At 34.6% G+C, this 12,234-nt stretch overlaps 1 protein-coding gene across 6 annotated transcripts in view; it reads left to right on the top strand.

Moving 5' to 3' along the window:
• Positions 1 to 12,234, top strand: part of LOC123699986 (homeobox protein homothorax) — a 244,097-nt gene that overhangs the window by 79,217 nt on the left and 152,646 nt on the right. For 4 of the 6 annotated variants that reach the window (XM_045647058.1, XM_045647056.1, XM_045647057.1 and 1 more), the window contains exon 7: positions 7,241 to 7,364. The exons of the other annotated variants lie outside the window; for them this stretch is intronic. In XM_045647058.1, the coding sequence (XP_045503014.1) occupies positions 7,241 to 7,364 (124 nt within the window). The remainder of the gene's footprint in view (positions 1 to 7,240; positions 7,365 to 12,234) is intronic. 6 annotated transcript variants of the gene reach the window in all.

Raw genomic sequence — 12,234 nt, 5'->3', positions numbered from 1 at the left:
TGTTCTTTGGGATTAGAGTTTAGCTTATGATGTCCTGGTACTTTTCTTTGGGATTAGAGTTTAGCTCATGATGCCCTGGTACTTTTATTAGGAAATAGAATTTAGCTTATGGAGCCCTAGTACTTTTCTTAAAGATTAGAGTTTAGCTTATGGAGCCCTAGTACTTTTATTAGGATTAGAGATTAGCATATGGTGCCCTAGTACTTTGGATTAGAGTTAAGCTTATGACTGGTAGTTTTCTTTGGGATAAGAGTTTAGCTTATGATGTCCTGGTAATTTTCTTAAGGATTAAGTTTATCTTATGGTACCCTGGTACTTTTCTCAAGGATTAAAAGTAAAAATTTAAACTAAAAATTATGAAAGAAAACACCCTATTTTAAATTTCGGAAATATCTTTTTGGCTAGAAGTTTGCCTTCCACCTAAATACTTTAATAAATTTTATTATCTAATTTTTTTGGGTCATATACACTTTTATCAGTTAAAAATCTCTACTAAACTCGACAAAATTTCAAATACAAATGATAAGATGATTGACAGTCCGTTTGGTCATAACAAAACTCCATACATTTTTATAATAACTATCTATTGCACTACATAATATATTTTAATGAACTAAAGCATAACATTTAAAGCATGCCCCAATTTATTGAATGGCTAATCAAGGGGCAATTGTTGAGGCAGATCGGGTTACTATTGTGCGCGTGTGAAACTTACATCTGGGGCAATTTTCGGATTATTATTCCGTTCATAGTACAATGTTTTTAATTTTAGTGTTCGTGGATTGTTGGAACATGTTAATATGTTTAAAATACATGTACTGTATAAAGTGGTTGATTTATTATCATTATTTTTAAATAGGTACGTGTTTTTAAATGTATTAACACACTAGCTGTGCCCCGCGGTTTCACCCGCATTGTTCCCTTCTTGTTAGTCTTAGCGTGATGATATAGGTAAAGCCTATATTTTCGAAAAATGGGCCATCTAACACCGAAAGAATTTTTTAAATCGGACCAGTAGTTCCTGAGATTAGCGCGTTCACTCAAACAAACTCTTCAGCTTTATAATATTAGTATAGATTTCTTACTAGATAGAGGCAAAATACTTAAAATATGTAAACATTTATAAAAATAAATTTATCCTAAAAACAATGTTGTTGACAACCCTATCACTTATTAGAGAGTTTACGATACCCACACTGCGAGAAGCTACATAGTTACTTCAATGTCATTGATTGCGTAGACTTAATTAAAATTAATATCTTAGAACGGCGCGAAATGGCGCCGATTGTGGAAAGCTTTCCGAGCTTTATGGATAGGGCTGTCAACTACTTTAATTATTTCTATTTGTTTATTTTATTGAAATGTCAATGTTATTTACAGAAAGTCTATTAAAATAACCTGAGTTTTACCTCATAAACAGTATTCAGTAGTAAAGTATTCAGCACATTTTTCTCCTCTAATTTGACTTCAGAACTGCTGAATAAAAATGTCCTAAAATATCTTCAAAACTAGACCATGTAAACAAAAACGATTAAAAATCCACACTCAAGACTGAGAACTAGACTATAGCCAGGTTATCAGTTGATACGTTATCACGTCCAGTTCCCACGGTCATTGACCCGGCGCCTACTACTTAGTATCTCACACACGATCGCTATAAAACTACTTGCTGTCCACGGATTAGGGGCCCGTTAAATTTGACCTTGGGACTGTTGGTGAATAATGAGTGGCGCTGGTTGTTGGTTTGAGACCAGGTTCAGGACAGAACAGTGGAAGAAATCTTTTAGAAAGAAAAATATTGCAACACACAGCAGATAATTTATTTAATTAAATCTTTGCAAGGTTAATTTTTTATTTCAGCTTTTTTAAAACAGTAATTCTGAAGTATATTTTATCTGTATGCATGAACTATGGTCGTGAAAATCTGTGACCTAACTTTATCCTTATTAGATTTTTATACCAACACTCTGAAAGTCAATCTATACTTAAAAATCAGAACAAATAGGCAATATAATTCTGTATACCTACATTCAATAGCTTCAGAACGCAAACAATTTCCGAGCCGAACTATAAAGGGTTTCAAAATACTTTTACAAAATAATTTACGGAATAATGCCCTAAGTACAGCTGTTGTAATTGGACCCTGCGCACGCGCATGACGTCACAATACAAACTTTGTTCATTTGGCTATTGATTTTAAAACAAAAACCCCTTGTTCTATACGTGTGCCGTATTGGAAATTCTAGATTTAAGGGGTTGGCACACCTTGGTTGGGAGTATTATTTTACTGGTTTTTAATAAAAATATGAGTAAATCGCTGAAATTGTTGTTAGGAAACAATTTCAAGAATAAAATTACGACATGTTGATGATTGAAATGATTAGTCATAAACGAAGTCAGGGTGAAAACTGAAAACTAGTAGGTTATAAATATAATTTTTTTTCCAAAATATTAGTCACACAGTCTCATAGATGAATGAGACGGTATAGGATACATTTTAACATATAATAATATTCTAAAGCTGAAGAGTTTGTTTGTTTGTTTGTACGCTCTAATCTCAGGAACTACTAGTCCAATTTGAAAAATTATTGAGGTCTTAGATAGCCTATTTATCGAAGAAAGCTATAGGCTATATATCATTACGCTAAAACCAACAGGAGCGGAGCCACGCGGGTGAAACCGCGAAGCGCAGCTAGTTTTAACGTAAACTGCTGAACTGATTAAATTTTCATTATGTAGTAGAACAATACATCAGTTATATTTTAAAGAAAAAACTCACAGTCTGAAACTAAACCATTAAAGTCAAATAAATAAAAAACACACAATCGAAGTCAATTATTCTTCAATTAAATTACACATTAACATGTAAAACACTTAAAATTTACATCAACGTCTCACTTAACAATCAGAATTTATTGCCAGCCATATAAAGGACTAATAAATTATATAATCATAGCTGGCAACACTAATACATCACACATCAGCTAATTGTTGCCAGGACGGAAATAAAGCTTCTATTTTAACCATAAAAGAGGACACGTTTAGAATAATAATTATTATTTTATTAAATAATAATATATTCTATGATAGTTCGATGTTATGGCTTTTTTGCTAAGTCATAGATATTATGTTTGATTTTATTTTGTGTAAGTATGTTGTAGGAGTAATTTCTCTGTAATATGTTAATTGTACGAATTCTGAAGTTATATGAATAACTAGATTTCTGCCCGCGGCTTCGCCCGCGTTTGCAAAGGAAAACCCGCATAGTTCCCGTTCCCGTGGGATTTCCGGGATAAAAACTATCCTATATGTTAATCCAAGTTACCCTCTATATGTGTGCTAAATTTCATTGTAATCGGTTCAGTAGTTTTTACGTGAAAGAGTAACAAACATCCATACAAACTTTCGCATTTATAATATTAGTAGGATGTTTGCTCTGTCATCTACTGAAACTAATTTCGTTGATATATTTTTGTCTGTCTGTTCATTCATAATTGTTTTGTTAGATGTCTCTATTTAACGTTTACTTCGGAAATAAGAATTTTGCTCTTCTTTCATTTTATAAAAATAGTTTTGTTCAATAACTTTAATCGTAGTATAAATAAATCAAAGTTATCTGTTTAAATATTTCAGAAAAATACATATAAACAAAACTTAGTGTAAAATAATTTCGAAAAACATCAGACATTGCGTTTTGGCTGACACATCCACATTGCTGCAATAAATTGGCACAAATTTTCCGATAAATGCTGTCCAAGACTGTCCACTCCCCCGGGACCCCCTTACGTAAGGGGGGATCCATTATCATTAATCGTAGAAGCTTCGAGAGAGCTCATACGTCTTAATATAGGGTTTTGTTTTTAAGAGTGCTTTATGCCAAGACATCGTAGCGCGAATGGATGTTATTTTTTAATATTTATTTGGTTGACATATATACTAGAATTGTTAATAAATTAATGTTTAATGGGTTCTGTTATTAAGAAAAACATAATAATAAATAATAATAATAATATTATTACACAAATCGACCTAGTCCCACAGTAAGCTCAATTAAGGCTTGTGTTGTGGGTACTAGGCGACGATAAATATAATATTTAATAAATACATATATAGATAATAACACCCAGAGCCAAGAACAAATAAATGAGTTCATCACACAAATATTTGTCCTGAATAATAAATTAAAACATTTGAAACTTATAGGTGCTCTGGGGTTAATTGAATAATTTTACCTTTTTTATGAATAACCCTGAGTTTTTTTTATCTTTACAACTTTACATAAAGTCTATTAAATAATTCCAAACCCAACCCACACCACAAGAGTTAATCTAATAATTGCCCCTTTTCACTCGGTAAACAAGATGCTATAATTTCGTGCGAACCCATCTATCCATTCGCAAAATTCCCACGAAATCCGATCCAGCGCACGCGTCACATCGCGTGACATACATGCAACCTTAATGTATTAAAAATTACACATATTGTGTTACCGACATGTAGAAGTAACCTTCTTATTACCAAATTTATTAATTGTTCATTACATATTTCAAATTTCAGTTCGTTTAATTAATGCAGCTGTGCCGCGCGGATTTACCCGCATCGCTCCTCTCCTATTGGTAATATTAGCGTGATGATATATAGCCTATAGCCTTCATCGATAAATGGACTATCTAACAGCGAAATAATTTATCAAATTAACGCAGTTCAGAATAAAACAAAATTATTTTATAATTAAATTACACCAAAAAACATTAAAACCTTGCAACAATGTAAACTCCAAAAACATGTTTCAAATCGTTCAAAAACCACAACCGACGTTTCTCACAAAGATCGGTGTCAAAAAACACCGAAACTCGACCACGCCCTTTCTGGGAATCGAAGCTGCGACCCAGTGACATGTGAATGGTGGAAATCAGTTTAATAATAATTACACATAGTACTCAAAGTATTTAAATACTATTTTAGTAATTACTAATTAATTTATGGTATAATTTTTGTTTATCTGAATAGGTACCTACTGAACGGATAAACCCTGATTTGCCAAATTTTGATGGATTATGATAGGTAAAATTTAATCTTTAAGAATTCATATAATATGTAGTTTGTTTATAAATTTGATATGTGTAAAATTGCACATTATACTGGAATTATTTTAAGGTCCGCCTGAAATGTTTGTGTCTAGCTGTTTAGCATTTTTTTTTTCAAATCGGTTCAGCAGTTTTGAGTTATAGAGCAACAAACGTCTGCAAAACCACACAAGCTTTCGGATCTCTAACTAATAATACTGCGTATGAAAAAAGGTGTAGAATTGACTAACAATTCGGCTTGTTATCTCTCAACATTAACACCTGCGTTTCCAAAACACAAATTACGATATAGACAAACATCGATATCGCGTGTAACAATATCGAAAAATAATAGCGGAAAGGTGTTCAATCGTTAACTGACAGTTTTCGCTAACGACACGAAACTCAAACAAAATTACACGATAATCAGTAAGCCATTCCCAGACACATATGGTGTGAACTGCGCGCATTAGTGACATCGCTTCCTGTCCAAAAAACGAACAATATGCTCTTCATTTAAACGGCTTAATAGATTCAATATATCTTGTCTATGCTTCCAATTTCAAACACATTTCGAATTTCGATTGTTCCTTTTTATTCGTCAACATAGTCACATAGTTCTCATGGAAATCGAAATTAGAATCCGCGTTAAACCTTCAAAACACATGTTCGATATTCAAATTAGGGAATAGACCTGAGCAGCGTCAGTTTTTGATCGGTGTAATTGAAAGTGGCGCGGCGGACATCTGTTCTAAATACGAATTCAAAATCGCCGCCTGTTCGCTTTCTGTAATGATTATTGAAATTGCCAGTTGGTTATACCGCGCGTTCTATTTTTGAATGGAATTTCAGCTGGTGTTACATCGGACTTAAGGTATCCCCACACAACACGTTTATTATCTATGGTTTCAGCACAGATTACGAAGCAAATTTTAATTTAAGGCGAGTCGTTTAAAATTAGCTTAAGGCATTCGCCGTAATCTTTACGATATTCAATTAAGTCGGGCGCCATTATTTTAAATTAAAACAATCTCCTGTCGTAATAAGACACCTAACGATCGTTAGTATTACAATCAATTAAATACATGAATGGCAATTAAATGCTGTTTTTTTTTTAGATAATTGCCAGACGAATTATTGTGAAAAGGTATCAATCAAATGTTGCCCAAATTACTATTTGGAGTGTAATTACGTCCAGTGCCTATGCATAAATAAAAAATAAATTAAGATTTATGGCTCTAGCAATAAAACATCGCATATTTGTGGCAAATAAAATTGTTACGAATGCTTTATTGTATTTGCAATATTTTAATAGATAAATTGAGGTAGAAATCGAAGCTTTTCAATCATTGACTTGACTTCAAGCAAGATAAGATTAAATTGTTTCTTTTTGCTGCTATTAGGTACTACTTTTCTCTGAATATTTAAGACCTCATCAAACGAACATAAAATCACATCACCATTCTGTAACATAAGCTCATCTGCCACATAACCATAAATTAAAACAACAACAAACAATGAAACAGCATCAAGAATTTAATAACGTAGCCGATCACAAAAAGCGGAATTAAAAATTTCAGCGCCGTCAATAAATATTTTGCAATTTCTATGTACATGCGCGTAATGATGCGCGCGCGCACGCCAGCCCGCCATTACGCGCACCTGCAAGGGTAATGGGCCAAGCATTGTTACGGTCAAATTCATTTGCCTCATCACAATTTGTTTACTATTTTAATTGAAGTGGATAGATTTGAAAGAAACGCCAATTTTTATTCGATTTTCCCTAATTAGCGTCATGTATCATCCAATTAGAATTGTACAACACGTATATGAAATAGACACGTTTGTACCACAATCACGCAAACTACTGAAGTCAACTATTAGACAATTTTAGCGAAGTTTCCCATTATATCTTGTAGTATCCTGAAAACACATGTTGTAATAGCTACGAAGCAGATCATTCTACCTATTCTAGTAGTATTACAGATTAATTCTAATCCTTATTGAACATAGCATGTTAATGGCAGAGTAGTCTCTCAACCGTGTATCCTAGTAGCCCTGAAACCTATCAATTCAAGATTAAATCTAAGCCTAACTCTGTAGAGCCAACTCTAAACCTTAGCTTCGCTTCCCGCGTTGGTACCAGGCCGTCATAACTGGGTTATTGTCAACAGAGGCCGCCCTCCTCCTCGCTGTCGTACGGCGCGGTGAACGACGACGTGCGCTCGCCGGGCTCCGGCGGTACGCCCGGCCCGCTCAGCCAGCAGCCGCCGCAGACCCTCGACGCGACAGACCCAGGTGAGCTCTTGCTGCTTCTTACTCCCTGGTAACATTTATTTAAATCTTTCGTGACCTATTGGCAAAAATCGTATTTTTTCTATAAACTTGACATAAATAATCCTTGATCTTGACATTAAAAACCACGCCAGTAACTATTACAGCATGAATATATGTATTCATTTTAAAGAAACATCTTTTCTACTCAATTATCTATTCAATCATATTCTATTCTTATTTTATTATTTTCTCGAATGAATGTTACCAAATCGCTTGTTGTGAAGATGGTGCGATGCCGTCTTCTCTAAAGTTATGATCAGCTGCATGTTCTTGGTGTTTCTGCGTTGAGTAAGTATTGTTTGTTGGCTTGTCGCTTTGCCTGTTTTGAGTCGTTAGATAGACCGTCTCTAGGCTCTAAAATCTCTCCTTCTAGTAATTTCCAATTATTGTAATAAATAAATGTCCCTATTCTCTCTTGAATAAAGTAGTTTGCGTGATGATTGTAATTACAAACCCGCCATAAAGCGTATGTAACGATGACATGAAAGAATTCAGCGCATATTGTTAAACCGTATCGATGAGTCAATACTCAATACAAATTAAAAATAACCACAGACAATTTTAATAGAGTAATAACCTCTGGCGCAATCTTGGCGAAATTCTGACAGCGTTTCCGTTCTAAAGGTCGAGGGTTGAACGTGTTTTTAATGAAACGCTGTCAATATGACATACTCCCACGCAGACCGACAATTAACATGTCCACGCGATCTAGATCCTACACACGTCAACGCCCGTCAAGAGGCAATTGAACACTGACAGCGCTCGTCGTCGCTTCACTATCGCGTCACCTTCCTCCACAAAAGACACCGTTAAGTTTTGAAAAAAGAACTCTTCTTTCGTCATTCTGATCTGTCAAGAGAATTGGAATCATTCAACACGTCGCCGCGTCTCGATCTCGATCGATTGTCGCGTGTCTTTCGTTCCGAGTGACGGATGGGCGCAGCTCTGGACGCAGTTATGACGTTCTGTCCCGGCGCCGCGGCCGCCACAATAGCTATTGAAATGAGCTGAATTGTTATGCACGTATCAGCGCCGTATCTCCGATTGATTACCGCTTTCATATTCATGTAGCCCTGGTAATTTGTGTGGGATAACGTTGCGTTTGACGCTTTTTTTAATTGAGGGGAAAGTGGCACAAAAGACGCGCGCTCACGTTTGACAGCTGTCAAAAGTGGCCACCGCGTTGGCGCGAAAAGCAAACAAAGCGCCAGGTTTTTTTTCCACATTTCACACATAGTTTTTTCGTGGAAAAATTATGCTTTCGACGCACGTTTGTGTAATTGTTTGGTTTGTCGCCCGGCTCTGTCGGCGCGAACATGGCGAAATGAACGAAATTGAATTTTGGTGAGGCGGTACAATGATCTGCGCCTACATAATGGGAAATTCGTTTCCCTCTGCCTTTTGTTTATTAAAATTCACCATGCGCGAATTATTTTTCATTTCACGGCAGCTATCGTATTGCTTCGTTTGAATTTTTTTTCTATATCAATGTAATAACGTTTCCGTTAATCGAATACCACGTATATTTTTTTATTTCAATAAATAATCGTCTCTTACTTAGATGAATTACACATACAAATAAAACAAGAGGGATCAGTCAATTGTCAAAGCGCATACAATACCTACAACCCCTGAGAACATTATAAAACAATTAACAATCGCACTTAGGCTACAAACTAATTAAAAATTCAAATTCAAAAATGGGACGTCACTCGAGCCGAGGTCGCGGCAAAAGGGCTAACTTTCCCGCGTGAATTATTCAAAATTCAAAATTTCCCTATAATTCAATCATCCCATCCCGGGGGAGAGGGGAGGGGTGATTATTTGCGAATTTAATATTAATTAACTGACGTGCGCTCCGTAATTACGTTTTTCAATTATAACTGACAATTATGCGATGAAATTCGGATGCGAGATTCTGGTAATTTCGCGCTTTTTTCATCTGTGGAATGAGCCGGGAATTTATTTTATAGTCTGTGCTTAAAATTGGCAACTCTTTGTCATTAAAATAACATTTTAACGTTGTTAATTACGCTGCTGGTTTCATAGGAAATTTTTGGGAATGGAAATGAAAGGATTTCGTACATGGCCTCGTGGTACTTAGATAAAAGATAAGGTGTATCTTAAAAGATAGATTAGTGAAAAGATTAGTGGAGTTATCTTTAGAATCCGAAGTAGCTACCAGGATACATCAGCATAATTCTACGCACATTTGTCCGGCGTGGCGCGTGATGTGTTTTAATAATATTTAGGATTGTCACACGGACGGTTGAAACGGGGCGTTATAACGCGACGGATTATTGAATGGTTTTTGTTGTATTTTTCTGTAAAAACGATTTAGAAAGTCTACAAAAAATTGTTTTAATAACAATAAGACAGAACAGACATACAGACAGACATACAATAAGAAAAAAAAATAGTGGCTATTTCTTAAATTTGAATATATTTTAAAAGTTCTTCCTAGTTTAACATTCAAGAATATTACTTTTAATACATACGTTTATAAGATGTATTACCAGCGTTTGAACCGCTCGTGTGTAAAAACCTTTCGTGTCATAGAATTATGAAGTAAATTCAATCCAACAGCGGAGACGATAATTTTATTTAGAGACCCTTGCAAGGGCGGCGTAATACAATAATCGGTATATTTTGTGGTATTGCCTTGTTATATAATCTGTAATGTAGTTCTATACAACACTTATAACTTGTAGTTAGTTTCGTAACAGCAAATGCCAGTCTTATTACAATCGGTCCAGCTATATCGTTAAACAAGCAGACAGACACATGAAAATACTCTAAAAATAATATTTACAGAAATAAGAATCATGTACCTAAGCTATATGAAAATTGGATCGGTTTTTCTTAATCATTTATAAAAAAAATTGTACGTATTAAATTCTTTTTTTATACATGTTATTGCATCTTATTTACAAAACCTTACAATAAACATAATTATAATAATTAAATCGTTCTATTCACACCGTAGCGACGTAAAAAACATCAAATAAACAAAACAAAAGAACGGACAGGCGTGACATTGATTATTTAGTTACGTTGAGTAAACTGTGTCGGTCACCGATACAATTGATCACGGGCAAGCGTCGCCCGCGGTGGCCGCGGTTTGGATGGGTCACCGAGTATTGTTAGTGCAATTTTTTTATAGATTTTTAGTTTCGTTGTTAGGTAATGTAACTGTAGTGTTTATATGAAAATGGTAATTAACGAAAATTTGCTATGTCAATATTCAGCCATATTAGAATATCCATAATTTGACTCTACAGTTTTACACACAAATAGGTAAGTCGTTTTCTAGTGATGCACATGCAGACTTTAAGAGTTTCTCATACTTACTAGTGGAAATTACCTCGCATAACTTTTCAAATTAAAAAAAATTGGTTGTCTGTAAAGTCGGTTTACTGACGATAGTTGAACGTGGCAACGTCCGATTGTGCTTCTTTGTCGTTCGTTCTGCGCTCTAGCTCGCACTTCAAGCCTTACATGGAACGCCTCAGAGCGAGGTAACGCCGCATGAGTCATGTTTTTTCGTGCGTGCAGGCGGCTCTATCGAATTATAAGACGTTGTCACGTCGATAACAAAAAATTTCAGGCCCTGAAACCATAGTTACAGATTTTCATTACCTATACGTATCTAAGAGCACCATGCACACTGCTAATACAGACGACTAGGTTATACTGCCAGAAAAACATTTTCCACTACATATAAAACCTCCAGAGACCTACAATTGAAAGTAAATCGAAGGCAATAAAATATTAACTAACGTTCGCCCAGTCACGTACCTTCGAACGCAATCATAAAATGGGCTTCAATTATTCACTATTAAATTCCTAAATATTAGATTAGGGGCGCTTAAGGCGGAGTTGGGAGATACCTATGGAGCCGCGAAATATGATTGGTCGACGCGTGACGTCATGGGTATTCGAAATTCGAAATCCGAATACGATGTTCTATTTTCGAATGTAATTATAGAAAAGCAATTGAATTAAGATTGGGAAAACTGTATTATGTCATTTTTTGAATAGAGAGTTCTAAAGTTATATTGAAAAAAATGAGATTACAGCTGAAATATTTTAAATACCCTCAATGTTTTCAATTAGATAATAATTTAAATTTATTGCAATGCTTATGATGTGTTCTTACATTATACTTATTCATTGGTACTTGTTAAAGTTTATATAAATAAATAAAAAATTGAGTTTGAGTTCAACACTAAGTATTTATAACAATAAGTCAAAAGCTCTCAAACCACAGAAATGCTAAATCACAATACGTTAATAAAGTTTGATTACAATAGAAGAATACGGGCGTTACCCTTTTTGTATGTTTGTCGGCTTAACCCTCGGAATGGGGGTAACGATTGTGGGTGACTCCACCTGGCTATAGAAAGCCTAGGTTTAGTGTTTATGGCATGGGATGAAAATATAAATTTATCATAACAATAATTTTGATCGTAAACAAACATATATTCATTGGAAAAAATGGACTGTAAATCCTAGATCGTAATCTGTATAAAATGTATTGGTTATTTTATTTATCTTAAAAAAAAACAAATAATAATGCATTCTAATTTTCAAATTGTGTTATTCATTTGATAGAACTGTATAAAACCCTTTATTTGTCACAATTACATGGTCCGAGGAACACAAGACACAACGGGCCATTCAAAAATAGAACTCCAGTCCATAGACAACTTTTTTTATTAATTTTAGCAAGTGACCAAAGACAATCGCTTCACGCGTCAAATTCGAAACGTGAATAATACGAATTAATGCCGTTGTTAACAAAATTTTATATTTAATACTTGCATTGTTT

The sequence above is a fragment of the Colias croceus genome, chromosome 18 (assembly GCF_905220415.1).
Source record: "Colias croceus chromosome 18, ilColCroc2.1".
Taxonomy (NCBI): Eukaryota; Metazoa; Arthropoda; class Insecta; order Lepidoptera; family Pieridae; genus Colias; species Colias croceus.
The sequence above is the reverse complement of the archived record's forward strand: the minus strand, read 5'-3'. Positions and strand labels throughout refer to the sequence as shown.